This window comes from Eutrigla gurnardus (assembly GCF_963514095.1).
Source record: "Eutrigla gurnardus genome assembly, chromosome: 2".
NCBI classification, from domain to species: domain Eukaryota; kingdom Metazoa; phylum Chordata; class Actinopteri; order Perciformes; family Triglidae; genus Eutrigla; species Eutrigla gurnardus.
In genome coordinates, this window is record NC_139916.1 from 13,274,411 (window position 1) to 13,291,838 (window position 17,428).

Consider the following 17,428-nt stretch of genomic DNA (forward strand, 5'->3'; position numbering starts at 1 on the left):
GTTATGCTTGGATTCACACGTTAGAGGTCTGTATTTCCATTGCATTCATACAAAACACTACATTATCTCAAATCTTCAAATAGATCTTAATCTCCATTTTCTGAATATATATATATATATATATATATATATATATATATATATATATATATATATATATAACACATTTAATCATTCTCATTTCGATACAATAATATATTGAACAAAGGGTTGTAGCATCTGAAGACGGTGTGGTACACAGCGCCACCCTGTGGCCGCCGCTACGTATTGCAGACCGGCATAAGATTTCCGGTGTTATGGCGACCACCGGCTACATCATCGCCTCAGTCTGGAGAAAGCAGGCTTCCCATCCAGGTAAACCTCCTCTCACTCAAACCAACCTCATCTAAACGCCCGTTGGCGGGGAGATTTGTGTCCGTCGCAAGTTTCTTTACCGTGGAAATGTTGAATATTTGTCCTGTCCTGTCTTTTTTTTTTTAAATTTACATCGGTAACTTGGCAGTTTGAATTAACGCGAAGGAATCCCGGCTTTGTCAAAAAGAAAGGAAAAAAAAAATCCCGCTACGTGTTAGCTTCCACATGAATATTTCACAAGTTAGCCGATAAAGTATTCTCATATTTTACCTCACGAAAAGAAAGGGGGAAAAAAAACACAAAGTTATGTATTATTATGTCCACGTATCCTCGTTCTTTATCTCGCATACCTATCAAGTCACCGACCGTACTGGCACGTTGTAACGTTAACGTTATATTAAAGCTCAGGTAAACAATTGACGCTAGCTTAAAAGTTTGATAGCAGCCGGACCGGTTTTTAGCTAATTAGCTGACCAAAGTGACGTTTGCTTCTCGAGAGCGCGACAAAAGGAGGAGGATCCAACCTGAAGGAGGGGGTTTGACGAAACTGCCTTTCTTGAAATGGTAAACCTTTAGATAATTAGCTAGAACTAACGCCACCAAGCAGAAGTTTGTCATATCTCATAGACAGCAGTAGTTTCAGACGTCACGCCTCAGACGAGACTGTTTTCACTGCTTGAAGTAGAACACGTGTAGTGGTGAATGGTGATAATTCAACTTCAAGCTGTGGCAAATCCACAGTCTAGACAGTTTGATAATTGCATTAAGTCAGTGACGTCACTCCTCATTCAGATTTCAAAGACTTGAGAGGCATTTGTTTCACCGCACAGTGTGTGAACAGCAGTCACACTGGTGTTCATGTCAGTGACTTTGGTCTGTGAAAGCACATGCAGACCGGAGACGTATAATCACACTGATCACAGAAATAATCATTCATAACATAATAACTGTTTTGGCCACTCGCATTGTTACCGGTCAGCCCTGTTTTCATTCGCCCCTTCAGTCTGAGTTATGATTGCTCAGACAACAGTCGGAAAAAGGTCAGCAATACTTCCTGCAACTTTTTTCCTTATGAGGCGCTCAAATCTGCATTCCCACACACTTGCTTTATGCCCACAAGCTTGTAAACGGTGGTGCTAGTCCTTGGACCAAGATTACAGTGCAGGTCTGAGTCTTTTTCCCTTTTTTCTTTTTCTCCTCAGAGTGCTGTGAAGAGAGGCAGCTATCTCACATGTCTGTGTGATTCTGACTATGCTGCTCTTGGTAGCTCTTGGCATCATTTATTCTTTCACCGTGGTGACCGCTGAGAAGACTGAGAGCCCCAACCACAAACCAGAAGTACCGCTGCTCGACCGCAGCAGGATCTCGCTGCCGCCTGAGCATGTACCCTACTTCCTCTACAACAACAAGAAGTTCGCCAAGCAGTGCCGCCTGGACCCACTCTGTCCTTTTAAAGTAAGTATGCGCTGATCAAATATTTTCTCAGTGTGGAGTCGAAGCATGTCTGCTGTACTATGAGGCTCTCACCTGATATACATATTATTTTGTTTGTATAGATACACACAGTAACTTTGAAAACACGTTTTTTTTTTTATCAGCTGTTCCTCACTTTCTAATTACAACAAATTTAAATAAACAATTTTATATTGTGTTTGATATTTTAACATTTAACTGCGTTTTTCCCGAAACAAACAGAACATAGTTTGCATATGAAAGTTGTCAGTTATTTAATGGAGAATAGCACTGGTGCAACCAACATTAACTGTGCCTGATCCAGAGCTGTTGCTAACCTTGGTGCTAACCCCTTCTCTTTAATCTTCAGCTTCCTGACAAGGAAACATAGCTTGTGTTTCCCTCTTGAGGAGTTGTAGCATTTATTCACGGACAAATAGACTGTACACACACTGCTGCCTTCATACTCATCCCACACACGCTCTCCGAGCAGACTGGACACTGGCAGACACCCTGAGTACGCCAGGCAGCTGACAACCTTACAGCCTAACTAATTGATGTGGTTCCTGTTTTGTGCATACACTGCAGCCGGCACCAACGATAGATAGTTTTAACTATGAGTGACGTTACATTTCTTTACACCAGCTGTGCTGTCAGTGAGCCCCTTGCAAAGAGGCAGGACACAGACATGCACACACTCAGTTATTGAGCTTTAGCCAATGACTTTGTTACGAGCTCTTGGGAATTAGGAATTGAAGAAAAATAGAAAACATGGGTTTATGGTCAGTAAAAGAGGCTAAAAGTGAGTTCCCTGACCGGGAATCGAACCCGGGCCGCGGCGGTGAGAGCGCCGAATCCTAACCACTAGACCACCAGGGAGCTGGTGTGTGGTCGCCTCATAGTTGTATTCACAATTTTTGTAAGAAGAGTATTGGAGAAAAAAACGTTTTAAATATTTTGTAACCGTTATTTATTGTGTAAGTTATTTTATTTTGACGTTTCAACTCAATTTAGTTTGTGTATGTCATTTAATCTGTTAAAATGTTATAGCACAACACTATATGGAAGTTCTATCTCTCTCTTTCTCTCTCTCTCTCTCTCTCTCACACACACACACACACATGTATTTATATTTGATATACTTGTTTTTACAACAGGATGCACTGCAGGAAGCGGCGCCCTGTTGGGGCTACGAGAAGAAGTGCGATCCAGGAAAGCGCTTTAGCTATCCAGTCTGTACTAAAGCTGACTCTGGATGGTACTGTTCACATTCACACTTGATGTTCTCACTAAGTTCTAGTATTATCATAAGTTTGCACAATTTACTTTCTACAGTTCCTAGCAGCCACCCATGATGAGATGCTCAGTCATTTTAAATGTAACAAATAATGGAACTCTTTTATTCATAGGTATTGAATTTACTGAACCACAAACATACGTAGAAAAAGTGTGCTCATTTGCAGCAATCATCTTTGATGGAGCGTTATGTTTTTTTTCTTTGCTGATCTGCTTTAATCTCTGATCTGTCAGGGCCCGTTCTCTGGAGGCAGCCCAGGAGCTTTTTTGGAAGCAGGCTGATTTTGGCTACGTCAAGGAGCGCCTCTCTGAGCTCAAAACACTCTGCAAGGCCAGCAAGCCAGTAAGTCTGCTCATTTCCTAAGTTCCCACGGGCCTACTGAGTCAACAGGAAGAAACAACAGGTAGAGGCAGACACAGTTCAACAAAGAAGTACACAAACAATAGACCTGAACCATATTTACTCTTCAAAAGCAGTCGTGTAGTGGGAGTATAGTATAGAGACCATTCGCACAATCTCTGATTACTAAGTATATACTATTTTTCCAGGGGGACTCATCATTAAGATGTAGTAGCCACACTCGCTTCTGTAAGGCAACCAACCTTTACCTGGACCTCCGTAAGCCACGCAGAAGTCAAGAAAGGTCAGTGTTTTTCAAAATGACATGTCCACGAAGAAAAAAAAAAACAAAGACACAAACTCACCCATGTTTATATTGCAGATACAAGGAGGACTTCATTCAGATGGGTGAGATTGGCGGCTGCTGCAGACTCAACAAGCGATCACTTGCTGCCGAGGGAGAGCACAAGAGCCCCTTGCAGTCTTGGTGAGGCAGGACACACACACTCAGTTATTGCTATCGCCAATGATATTGGTATGAGCGCTTGGGATTGGTAACATGGGTTTATGATCACTAAAAGAGGCTAAAAGTGAGTTCCCTGACCGGGAATCGAACCCGGGCCGCGGCGGTGAGAGCGCCGAATCCTAACCACTAGACCACCAGGGAGCTGCTGTGGTGCTGGTGGGCCAATTGGTTGTTTGCAGCCATAGATGACATATAGGGTGTATGTAAATAAAAGAACCCCATGGGGTTTATTTGTGATTTCTTTTTAATGGTTTCATGTGTTTACCCGTGTCAGTGATCCTTAATTTGTGGATGGAATTGAGAATTGCAAGGGCCAAAACATGTCTGCCAATATGTTTCATAGCTTAACTTTAGATATATCTGGATGAAATATCACCAGTATCAATAAATAAATGTATAAATAAATACAGGAATAAATAAAATAATAAATAAATCTGTGTTTGTATGTTAATGAGGTAAGAAGTTCGACCCTCAGTCTTAAGCAGGATTGGTTACATAGTGTTTATGGCTGTATTTCTTTATACATTTCTTAATTTCTGGATTTATTCATTGATACTGCAGTCATTTTTCATGTGTGTGTGTATTTTTTTTTTATAAGTGAATTAAGGACTGCAGTTTTGAGGTTTCAAAAGCTTGTGTAGTAACACAGATTGTCACTAGCTGGTGCTCTGTGCACTATTTTACCAGAATTTGGCTGATCAGGCCACTGTAGGTATTACTGTGCTGTGCGGCTTAGAGGCAGCTGATGGCCTGGAGAATTAGCAGTTGTGTTTTGTTTCATATGTACTTACTCATACGTGCAGACCAGCTACCCCATTATCATAGAGATGACCGCGTAGGTAAAATGTTAAAGTCTGATAAATCTGTTACGGACACAAAGGCATGTGGAGTGATCCTTAAGAACAACAGGCTGCCAACAGTAGAAGCAGCTTCCCCCTCTCCACTGCCATAGTCTTGGAGTTGCACCCATTGTTAGATCATCAGTTAGAAAAACGGCCTTGCTTTGAAACGTTAAACAGAAGTAATGAAGTAATTCCTCCTCACCTGACTGATATGAATAAAATGTAAATTCTAGACTCCAGCACATATCTGTGACATGCCATCTCACGTCTTTTGTTCTCATCATGTTGATCAAGGTCGTGAAAAACTTTGTTCTTGCTTTCTAAGCCGGGTCGCAATGTGGGGGAGGGGTGTATGTGCTAGCTTTTATTCGAATGAAAACACCACAACCACCAGCGGGCTAGTGGCGCAATGGATAACGCGTCTGACTACGGATCAGAAGATTCTAGGTTCGACTCCTGGCTAGCTCGTGCTTCGTTTTTCTTCTCATTTGAAATCAGTGTGACAGACTACAAAAGTATCAGCTAATGTGGCCGTCTATTTAAAATAACTGTAGAAAAAGGCTTTTAGTCATGGACAAGACCGACTGTATATCATAAAGTGTAGCAGTTTATATAATTAGTTTGTTTCTATCCTTTTACGTCTTCTGGAAGATATGAATGCATCGATCAGCTAAATAGTTTACCTTTTAAGGTTGGGAAAATCTCTCTCAAAGCAGTCCTGCTGAAAGTGGAGATTGTTCAGCAGTTCAGGGGCGGGTCCTGCGCTGCATGCTTCCGTTATGAAAGCATGCTGCACCGGCGGGCTAGTGGCGCAATGGATAACGCGTCTGACTACGGATCAGAAGATTCTAGGTTCGACTCCTGGCTAGCTCGTTACTTTTTCCTCACTTGTTATGAATGTGACGGACTACAACAGCATTAGCCAGTATGAGAGTGAAACGCTAATAATATGCACATAATATAGAAAGTCATAATCTCGTGTTGTAATAATCAAATCAAACATGCCTTTCCTCGGCCACTTTATAGGCGCGCTTACACTAGGGCCATCTGATCCGTACCGTGCCTCGGTACGACCCCCCCTCCCCCCCTTCCTCTGTCCCCCTTCGGCTTGCACTCCAGTAACTCCATAAGCCAGGTTCAGACCGATAGTAAAACCCATCTTCTAGAGCACCTGGATATCTACAAAAATCTATTAATTACGTATAACTATGAAATTAGAAAAAGCAAGGAAAGCACATTTTAAAAATATAATTAAATATGATACACATATTGAAAGGGTTCTATTATATTATTGTTCTATTATTTTTATTTTATGGACATAAAATAAGGGGGGTAGTGGAAACTAATAACTTACTTGGATACCAAGTAATACGCAAAGTAATATTATTACTAAATAAAGCAGTAAAAAGAAAAAAGTAAGTTGCCCAACACAAGTCTTCAAATTTTAAATAAAGCACTTGATTCATTTCACTAATAATTACACCTTAAACCACAATTGAAAAGAAAATCCTTGGATGAGGATTTCTTGTCATGAAGAGGCATTACAATTAAGTGTTTTTGAAGTTTTGTTTTTTAATTCTCAGAGACCATTTGACCCAGCCCTACCTGAAATGAACTTTTGTGCGAGAGCATCAGTTGACTCATCCAAAACACCATCACATCCATGTCAATCAATATAAAGCCTAATAAATTAGGCCTCCAGCTGATGACCAAGGTAAAGCACGCCTCTTTAAGGTGGGCCAGTGAAATGGATGATGTCACCTGAATAAAGACCAGAAGATTGTATGATAGAATTCGTCTGGGTTATCACATCATTTCTCATCTGAATAGGTTAGAACACAGTGATCTCTGAGTGCTCTAGCTCATAATGTGCACCTAATAAAGCATTTCTTAATTTTATATTCTCATTGTCAAACATGTTCTGAGTTTCCATTTATTATTCATTTGATTAGTTTTGATTCTGTTGGAAGTTTTCAGTTCACGACATTAGTTGAAACTTGATCTTTCACAAGCACTATAACAGTAACTCTGTTACACAAATGTCAAAGTGACTTTGCCCTAAAGACACGGCGACATCATTGGAACAGGAAAGCCTCCCATAAAAGGTTAATGTAATTTGAATTGAAGGGCCTGGTATTGTTTAGCCAGTGAGGTTCTGGTATCCCACTTTTAGTTGCTAGTTTCTGAAGGTGTAATACGATCACTTTGTCAATCAGTGTTGAGCCTATTCAACTAGCTTTCAGCAGATGATGACTTTGGTAACAGAGAAGCTTTGGTAGCTGCAACGCATCTGACCTCGAATCAGATGATATTAGGTTTGATTCTTGGTTCATTGCATTTTTCTTATTTGTGCACTGAACAATTTCTGTCTGTCACAGTTTGTTGACGCCTCCACAGCAACCAAAGTGATTTAACGATGCTATTTTCAATACTGAATTGGTGTACTGTGATGTTTTTGTAGGTATGCAGAGTTGCAGACATACACAGAGCTGGACTTTAATCCCATAGAGGATGGACACTGTGACCTTGTCATCGAAAAGCCCTCTATTTTTATGAAACTGGATGCTGGTAGGTAACAAATATTTAGATTTGACATCAGTTTTTGAGTATTTGTCTTCTTATATCTTATATTTTTATTCTTATTATTATAGTAACTACGCCTAAAACAGACTGACATTCAATAAAATGATACTTGTGTTTTTCTAACAGGAGTGAACATGTACCACCATTTCTGCGACTTCGTCAACCTCTACATCTCCCAGCACATTAACAACTCCTTCAGCTCAGATATCAACATCATCATGTGGGACACGGTCGGTGCCTGACGTCTCCCACTTACACTTTTAATGGAGGATATTTTTGGATTGAATGGATATTTCTTTGTTGTTTCTATTTCTGTGAAACGCCCTCTCTGATGTTACTGTCCTACATAGACTGAAATATTGAGTGACTTTCGATTTGAGAAAGCCAAACAGTAGTTTTACTGCAGTGTACTGCCGACACAGTTTTTGTTTATCAAGTCATATGGCATATGTAGCCGGTGAAGACATCAAGGGGAAACACCATGTGAAAAACAGAATACTTTACAGACAGCTTTATCCGGCCCATTGTTCCCCCGACTGTGCACAGAGGGAAAGAGGAAAAGGGAAAGAGAAAGGCTGGCGGGGAGAAGGAAAGCTGTGACCTTTCGGCACAAACCACACACTGCAATCCAAACAGCGGCAGGCTGTCGGATAAAAGAGTCATAACAGATTTTGTATTAAAAACCACAGCTTCAGAAAAATACATCCAGCAGCGTTTGAAAACAGATGACTCACTCCGGCACCGCTGAAGGCTGTACTCGGTTCTAATTTTATTGGTTTGTTTTCCCTTTAAGATGTGACATTAATTTGATTAACATGTGTTGCTTTCTTTTTAATGTCTTTTCCCAGAGTTTTTATGGTTATGGAGATCTGTTCAGTGAAACATGGAGGGCCTTCTCAGAGTATGACATCATCCACTTGAAGACCTATGACTCGAAAAGAGTAGGTGTCATGTCACCCCTGTGCGGTTATTGTACCCTGCTTCTTCTCTGTAAAGGTCTTTAAAGTTAAATTAAAACATTTAGAGAAAGTTGATACAGCCCTCGGGGACCAGTGACCAGTAATGCATGGATGTTCATGTGCACTCAAATCATCCAGTGCTTTTGAAAGCACTTGAACATGTCAAATAAGATCAAGGTTAATTCTTTATTGTCCTCTACAGAGGAAATCACTCTCACAGTCACTGCACATAATCGCACACTCAGAACAAGTAACACTCAGAAACAGGCTGTAAGCAATCAAGAACATCACAACACAAGTCTGTTAGTGTGCCCGGGCTGTTTTAAGGAAGTCATTTCTGAGGGCTCAAAGCGATTTTTGTTTTGGTCGTAGCTGTCTATATCTGCGGCCAAATAAGTATGCATGCATGCTTGTGTGTGTACAACACCATGTTTATATGGTGTATGTATTCACATACAGCTGGAGGCTTGCTTTGTTGATCTAATCACACTTTTCCACAGGTCTGTTTCAAAGATGCCTTCTTCTCCCTCCTCCCGAGAATGAGATATGGCCTCTTTTACAACACGCCTCTCGTAAGTTACCCCTCATGTTTACTGCATGTGTGTGTGTGTGTGTGTGTGTGTGGCCATGCATATGTTTTTATCTCACATTTTATGATATATGTTTTAAAAAATAATTTATTGGTCTTTCCTTCCCACATGCACAATGATATCCGGTTTAGTCACGAACACGCAGTTCAGGTTAAATATTTATGTGATGTATTCAAAAGCTCTTTACGTTATTTAAATGATAATTCCAAGGAGATTACTATAATGACGATTCCATGTAGATATGTGCTGTCCTGTGGTCCCAGCCTTGGGGTGTGAAATATTGATGGGTCAGCCTCTAGCTGATGTTTTTGATCACCACAGCAGCAGCACATGTCATGTTTATATGCATGTGGTCACATGTACAGCTGTAGCGCAGCAGTGTACATGTGGCTCATATGATATTCATTCCAGGGAGATTAGAAATATGTGTGCAATTGTCAGATTCCCAGTGTGTTACAGAGGTCTCATCTCTACCCAGTGCAATGCACTTGTGGGGCCTGTATCAATTTTTTCTTTTTAATTCATTTATTCAGTTTTCTGAAAATACAAATGATGCTTGTCTTTTTGCATGACATGTATATAAATAATCCCTTTAATAAATATATTGCATATGTGAGTGAAATGGACACTTTCTGTGTTGATGGCAGATCTCAGACTGCTACAGTGAAGGGATGTTTAGGGCATTCTCCCAGCATGTCCTCCATCGACTTAACATCCGACCAGACGCACCAAAGGTAGGAAGAATGTTTTTATAGGAAACACAAACTGCAATATGTATATTATAGTATTTAGTTGGGTTCACAATCATGCATTTACAGAACCCATTGAAACGCATGCAGTGCAGACTTAAATGAGAGTTCCCTGACCGGGAATCGAACCCGGGCCGCGGCGGTGAGAGCGCCGAATCCTAACCACTAGACCACCAGGGAGCTTGTTTGTCCAGGGAGATCATGAACAGTAGATGAACACATTCAGTCCCACTGTGACGTTCTGTTTGGATAACAAAGAAAGTGGTCACTAATACACATCACTGCTATTCTTCTCCTGGTGTAGTTCATCCTGTATCTGTCAATTTAGACAAACCAACAGCAAGGGTGATATCAGTGTTAGCGAAAGGACCCAACTATTAATTCAGTTAGATCTGAATGTGAAGATGTAAAATCGTTAAAGACCATCATAAACCTCCAAGGTGTCTTGCTCTGCCTCGTAAATGCTGGTGTTAATTCTAGTACCAGTCTTTACAGGAGTAATGCATCAATAAATTAGGCCTCATCACTACCAGATGGTAGTCATTCTCTTTGTTCAGAGCAAGTTATAGCAACAGTTCCATGGGAATTTGTATGGACATACTGTATATGGTACCAGAAAAGGATCTTTTACCCTTTCATATGTATTTTATTTAATTTTACTTTGTCAGCACATTGGACCCCAAAAGGTGTGGATATCACATTTAACAGAAGATAAATCCTAATGGGTAGACACACAACCCCTCCCCTAGTGTCACTTTTACATTTTTCTGAAACCTGCAGTGTTTGAGGAAAAACTGGGTGAAAGGTTAAAGGATATGATTGGTTATGACTAGCATATACATACACACCTTCTGACATATATGATGATAGATTTGTCCTCATCCCTGTTTTCAAGAGACACATGACACATGATATTATATGCTAAGAGTGATTTGTTCTGTCAAGTACAACAGACAATACATAATATGCATAATATACCCAAACCTGCATGAGTGAAAAGAGCCACTGGCACCCAACGATAACAGGATATTGACAAGCAAATCAAGGCTGTGAGTAATTCACTGTCCTAGATTACCTATCTATACCTTCACGTCTCTGCAAGTTGATTGTCATAACCTGCTGTTATGAGTGGAAACCACTGGCTGACTGGAAGGGAAGAAATCACTGGACTGGAAAGGTGTCTGTAGTGACGTAAATTATGTGTGCACTTTCTGGTCACTGTAACATGTAAAACCAGTGGTAGAGGTCTAGTTCACACATAACATGTCCCACAGCATAGATAAATGTACTGGTAGCAAAGTAGGCGTTTGACTTATTATCGCAGATTCATTTTTTATTTGCTCCCGAGTCATTTTTACAACAATGGAGTTGCAGCTGAAAGAATAAGGCTAAAATATTGCCATACATGCCATTACAATACATCTCAGCAACACGCTAATTTAACAGAATACACACATGTAATTAGTCAGATCTAGCTGGCTGAGATTAGGCAGTGATATTATAAGGCTATTAATTTACACATTCACGTTTTTACCAGCTGTTCTTTCTGCATTTGGCAGTATAATCTGACTTGCTTTGAGTCTGGATTATGACTTTATTATCTATTATTATCTAATGATCACCACATTGAGCTTTGGTAGTAGGCGGTGCTTTTATGCAGCACACCCAACCTGCTGAACCTACTCTTGGTGTTTTAGTCTCTGGTGCTGCATCACTCTGGTGGTCTCGTGGTTAGGATTCGGCCGGGGTTCCATTCCCGGTCAGGGAACACTTTTTTGTGTCAAGCAGACATTGAATTCTTTGAAAACTGTACCGCCCACTTCTGATTGTTAAAACATTCTGAGGAAAACCTTCCCAATACATGACAAAGCAAAGAAATATCACACAAATAGGAGAAAAAAAGGCCTTAAATATACTGAGGCTGTTGATCCTCCATTGTGAGTCAGCAGTAATTAATGTACCTGGTCAAACACTTAGACTAGAGGGAGCCTGACTCAGCAGTTGGAAGTCACCCATTTCCGATTACAATGAAATGCAGCAAAAAGCCTCACTCATAGAGCTCCGCCATGGACTTCGGTGAGGGAATGTCACCACAGACACGGAGGCAAAGCAGCAAATACAAGCGCTTTCATTAGTGGGTCATATAATCAGTCACCATTGTGTTAACTCACTCTTTGATAGATAGTAGCTGAAACGACAGTTACATAGATGAAAATGTTACGGACTGTCACTTTAAGATGAAAACAGCTTTGTAAATTACCCCCAAAATCTATGTATTTTAAATATTTTTCATCGATATGAAATGAAATCTTGTTGGAGCTCTGAGGACAACCGGCGACTAAGAATAGCTGCTTAAACTGCCTGAACCAAAATAACACGAGTGAAAGGAGCAGCTGGCTCAGCACTTTATTAACAGGGCTGTGAGTTGTTGGTTTTAATCTTTGTCAAAGTATTTTGCGTGTATAAATCACTACACTGGAAATGGGTAACAGTAATATTTTACGTACTTACTGTTTAATTAACTCAGACCTGAAAGAAATCCGGGGTTGGCTCCCCTCTTGACATACTAACTCTATATCCCTCTTTGTCACAGCGTGGCTCCCTGGTGGTCTAGTGGTTAGGATTCGGCGCTCTCACCGCCGCGGCCCGGGTTCGATTCCCGGTCAGGGAACACAATGATTTTAGGCCTTCTGGTTGACTGCCTGTGCAGCGATGGAGAATCTGCCAGGAGTGTAATCCGTTTCACCAATAGCCCAGCTTTCTTTCACTATCGAAACTGTGATTCCTACTTTGTGGAAGTAACAATAATTCTCCTTCTGTGACACAAAATCAAAATACGTTCTGCTTTAATGCCTTGGGGTTGTTTATCATAAGTATGGAGTGATCTCACATGGACGCACTAGAGGGAAATGTTTAAAGGAAGATATCACGCAGTTTTCCCTTTTGGAGGATGACATAAAAGGGCGTATAGATAACCAGTCAGGTTGAGCTGTTTTAAAACTTAGTCATATTTAAATAAAAATGTGTTTTTCAGAAACCGAGCAGTGAATATTAGTTCACAGTGAAAATATATTAAAAAAAAGGAACACATCATATAAGATTCTGGGCCATCAGGTCAGTCTATAATACATTTATGCCTGCTCAACAAACAGATAAATGTCTACTTTGGTATATTTCAACAGGCATAACACATGGTAATATTATAATGCTCCAACAGCTATGCCATAAGTTTTCAGGAGGAAATAGAAAACAACTTGTTCACATACTGATCCGGGTTTCCTTACAATTTTTAAGCAAAGATATGGTTGTTCCAATACATTTTATACTCAAGAGCCAAATGAGTAACGGTGTGGGATTGACACTTCAACCAGACTTCACTGTAGGTGATCCCATTACTATGATAGATTCAGAGAAAGAGCTCCTCACTGGCTGTAGCCTTCTAGTTTCTGAAAGACGTACATGCACACTTGCATATTTTCACAGCCTTCCCCTCCTTCATCCTACACCTACATCTATAACTCTTCAGCCCTCCTCACAGGCGTTTTATGATCCCAGGTTTGATGTACTTGACTGTATCTTTATGACCAGCGAAGCCCGATAACTTCTTCCTTCCCGTGGAGCAGCTCATTGGGTATTCATGGCCTTCTGTGGAAATATGCTAAGAGGCTTTTGAGCGAGACATGGGGCTGTTGGCGATAGCAGCTCTGTGACTGAATGAGAGGTCCTCTCGGCCCTGACCCTTCTTCTTTCATCCCCAGATTAATGGCACAGCCAGAGACTCACCCTGCTACTCTCCTCTATTGTGTCCTATTCATCAGCCGCTCTCCTCATATCTCCCCCGTGTCATAATTTGCTGAGGCCCGAGTTTTTCAGCACTTTTAGAAAATATTTTAAAGAATATTAGTCTTTTAAAAGAATAAATGAGGTCTGTGTTGAATATATAAATGTCCTCTGCTTATAATAAAGTGTTGGAGTTTGGCTGGTTTATTGTGTACAGCCGATACTTTGATTGAAGGAAATTAAGTTATGATCCTTAGTGTTTACCATATGTTATAAATGTTGTGGGGGGAGATTCCCTTTCCCAACACAAGGTGGCAGTAGAAGAATATAGAATATCTGACTACTCAGTGCGTGAAGTGATAGAGAATGAAAACCTTTTATTCCACTTTTTAAAAAAAAGTCTGTGATGTTATTTTAGCTAATGTGTCGTCTCTGTGCTGTACAGCAGACACATTTTAAGTGATTCGCCTAGTTCTTCGTTATTTTGAATGAGCATGGTGTTTTCCCAGACACCTATCTTTTCTGTCCTTGGCTGATTGATTATTGGGTGCATTGCTGTTTTCAGGAGGGGCGTGTTCGTGTCACCCTGCTGGCACGCAGCACAGAATACAGAAGGATATTAAACCAAGTGGAGGTGAGTTCAGCACCTCCCTCCCCCTCCTTCCTTCCTTCTTTCTGTCTCTTAACTTTCTTGCGCCTTGCCGTCGTCCCTCCCTCCTGTTTTGCCACCTGTCCTCCTTTTCCTTTATTCTCTGCCCTTTACTTTGTCTCTTTCTCTTTCTTCACTCTACACAACTCTCTCATGCCCTCAGCCCCTCCTTTCCACCATTGATTTACTGCCCACATCTGTTAAGTGCCTATTTAGAATCGCGTTTGCTATAAACAGTACAAGTAAAAAAGGCTTGTGATTTATATGGCCCCTGCCCATATTTGTTTGCTCTCTCATTGATCAGAGAACACATCCCTCTGTTGTTGTTACAGCTGGTAAATGCCCTCAAGACTGTGCCTTTACTGGAGGTCAACGTGGTGGACTACAAATACAAGTGAGTTATAGAGTGTTTGCCACATTACAATTGGAGCTGTTTAGTTAATCAACCAAGTGTTTAGCTTTTGTAATTGTTATTAATATTGGCACATTTAAGATGATTGATTCGTGTCTCCGTCTCCGTCTTTAAGGGAAGTTCCCTTCCTGGTGCAGCTGAGGATCACCAGCAACTCTGACATCTTTATAGGGATGCACGGGGCTGGTCTCACACACCTCCTCTTCCTCCCTGACTGGGCTGTCATATTTGAGCTGTGAGTGACACTTTGTGTGTGTGTGTTTTTGTGAGTCTTAGAGTGAGAAGAAGACAGAGAGGGGAGCAGGGAGAGCGATGGCAGCGTGCTGTGCCCAAAGTACCCCTCAGACACTTTGTGTATGACTGTGACATACTGTCTAATTAACCAGGCATTCATCACACCTGGCTCCCCTGTGTGGGTGTGTGTGTGTGCGTGTGCGTGTGCATGTGTGTGTGTGTGTGTGTGAGTGTGTGTGTGTGTGTGTGTGTGTGTGTGTGCGTGCACTTTTGGAACAACAGTGTGCGTACAGTAAGAGAGAGAGAGAAGATTGAGCAAGAAAAAGAGTGAAAGTGAGGCAGACTGAGGAGAGCAAGAGATAAGTCTCTGCATCTGTCCCTCCCAGATATAATTGTCAGGATGAGAGCTGCTATCGAGATTTGGCTCGGCTGCGGGGCATTCGATACGTGACTTGGCAGAAAATGGACAAAGTGCTCCCACAGGACAAGGTAGGGGAAACTCCCGTAGCAGCCATTACCTCCCCGGCACCTCAGCGTGAGCTTTCTCAATTAATTTACACACACTTACACTCCCATGCATGCATTTAATTATGTGCAATTATTGTCACGGCAGAACAAACGCACAGACTTCATTTATCGCTGATATTATAGCTCCTACACCTGTTTGCGAGGCCACAACGACGGCACAAACGCACACACGCCAACCGTTTATTGTACACGCTTTCCCCTGTCGCTTCCCTCAGGGTCACCATCCAACCCTCGGAGACCATCCGAAGTTTACCAACTACTTCTTTGATGTGGGGGAGTTCATGCGCCTCGTGCTGGAGGCGGCCGATTACGTCACACACCATTCCAAATGGCAGCGCCGTCCAACCCTTCGTGATGAACTCTAGAGCCTCTGTGAGTGTTGGACACAGACACCTGGCCACCGAAGAACATTTAACCTGCAGTTTGTCGTGATCTAAAGACCTTATCACTTAAAAAAAAAGAGTTTTGGAAGTTACCTCATCCATCAGTGGTCTGGTGTGGTCTTCTTCACTTCCTGTCTGCTGTTTCGACAGGTCTGGATGAGAGAAAGCAATATGGCGGACGACTCAGGGTTGAATAGCCTCCGCCAGCTCTATTAGTTTCAAATCAGTTAAAGGATGAGGCGTGTGCAGTGGAAGCATCTGGAGAGTGATAAGATGTGTCCTATGTTTCTTCATTACCTCCGCCGCGTCTACTTCATTCCACGCCGACAAAGTTAGCTAATGAGCAGCTGTTACGTGGTCCCTTCACATGCGACATCTTGTCACATTTGATCAGTGTCACCTTGATGCCAGCCTCTTGAGAGCTGTTGACAATCACACCAGAGTTTTTCTGAGCACACCCAGCTTACACCAGTCTAATATGTCATGCTTAGACTGGACTTTTTTTTATTTTTTTGCAGTTAGCTTGACATATGAATTTAAGTTATGCTCATCACAAACACTAATAACTCAAAGTAATAGACAGAAGGTAAGTGAGACACTCCTACTGCCAAGAGGGATTTTATTTTATGTCAGTATTGCGGTCGTGTAACACGTTAATAGTCAGAACTGTGAAACAGCCATTCAAGTATTTGTCAGTAAAATTCAACACTGCGTTCTTTAATGCGAAATGTTGCCAGTTAAATATCAAGAATATCTGGCAGAAGTTTAAATTGTTTATATTTTGTGTCTATTTACAGTTTCATGGTCGTCTTTTACAATTGTAAAAATGTATTATTTAAAAGTATATATGTCCTGTTGGTTTGATGGAATATGCCGTTGATACCGTTGTCTTTTTTAATGATTAATTTGTTTGCATTTTTACCAAAGGACATGCATTGTCAGTGTGATCAAATGGGGCAGCTGTTGTCCGTTACATTTCCTAAACCCTTTTGAATGCTGTCAGTTTTATATTTCACTGTAGATTCGAATGAAGTGGACTTTAGATGCAGTCCGATGCGATGCATAGGAGTGTTTTTTAAGGGATCGGATCATTTTCATGTCTTCCCCCTGAACTTGATGTTTTATTTATCCATGAAACCAAGTTGAACTCAGTCGGACCTTTTTGGTCAGGGTTTTGCTCGACTTGTCGGCGATTTCATATTCAAAGGCTGTGTAATATTATGAAATAAATAATTCTTAAAAATGCTGAAGCATGTCTTTCTGTCTGTGTTGGCCATATTTGGCATCAGAGATTTAATTCATCTTAATTTAATCAATCATCTTTTGAAGTCTGACCTTGGAGGGAAAGAAATTGAAGGCTCTGTCTTGCCGGTTCTTGCTGACACCAGACAGTTGCTGTGGGTTACATTATTTTAGTGAGTTCAGGTCTGCGGAGGGAGAGGGCTCTCTGCAAAAGGGCACTAGTCCAGTTTTTACTGTCACCATAATAAATCTGGATGACCTCAAAAACAACCAAGTTAACAGTGGCGCGTTTTCGCCACAGGGGGGCAGTACAACACCACACATGAGGCTAAACCGTCACCCTGCGCTCTGTGATCTCCCCTGACAGACTTGTTTCAAACAGTGAAGAGAATGAGAACAATCTGTTCACAAATACATCCAGTGGGTGAGAAGAAGTCAATGTGTGTTTAAGTGTATTTGCTCCAATAATACACGTTTATTTGCAGCGGCCGGGCTCCTGTCCGCCTTTT

The 17,428-nt window shown here is 41.3% G+C and overlaps 1 protein-coding gene across 1 annotated transcript; it reads left to right on the forward strand.

Annotated features, from left to right (window-relative positions):
* The first annotated feature begins 283 nt into the window (after positions 1-283).
* eogt (EGF domain-specific O-linked N-acetylglucosamine (GlcNAc) transferase) lies at positions 284-17,178 on the forward strand. The gene is made up of 16 exons (XM_084024412.1): positions 284-354; positions 1,557-1,809; positions 2,964-3,064; positions 3,337-3,445; positions 3,652-3,746; positions 3,825-3,929; positions 7,272-7,378; positions 7,520-7,623; positions 8,242-8,334; positions 8,853-8,924; positions 9,590-9,676; positions 14,037-14,105; positions 14,453-14,514; positions 14,648-14,767; positions 15,153-15,255; positions 15,510-17,178. The coding sequence occupies exons 2-16, from the start codon at positions 1,606-1,608 to the stop codon at positions 15,657-15,659; spliced, it is 1,581 nt and encodes a 526-aa protein (XP_083880538.1). The 5' UTR covers positions 284-354; positions 1,557-1,605; the 3' UTR covers positions 15,660-17,178.
* Positions 17,179-17,428: the final 250 nt, after the last annotated feature.

What these genes read in the sequence shown, in the direction of transcription:
- eogt (XM_084024412.1), top strand. Translation starts at nt 1,606, where the DNA reads ATGCTGCTCTTGGTAGCTCTTGGCATCATTTATTCTTTCACCGTGGTG. An exon ending in ACATCATCATGTGGGACACG is followed by an intron (nt 7,624 to 8,241) that starts GTCGGTGCCTGA and finishes GTCTTTTCCCAG; the next exon opens with AGTTTTTATGGTTATGGAGA. An exon ending in TGGGCTGTCATATTTGAGCT is followed by an intron (nt 14,768 to 15,152) that starts GTGAGTGACACT and finishes TGTCCCTCCCAG; the next exon opens with ATATAATTGTCAGGATGAGA.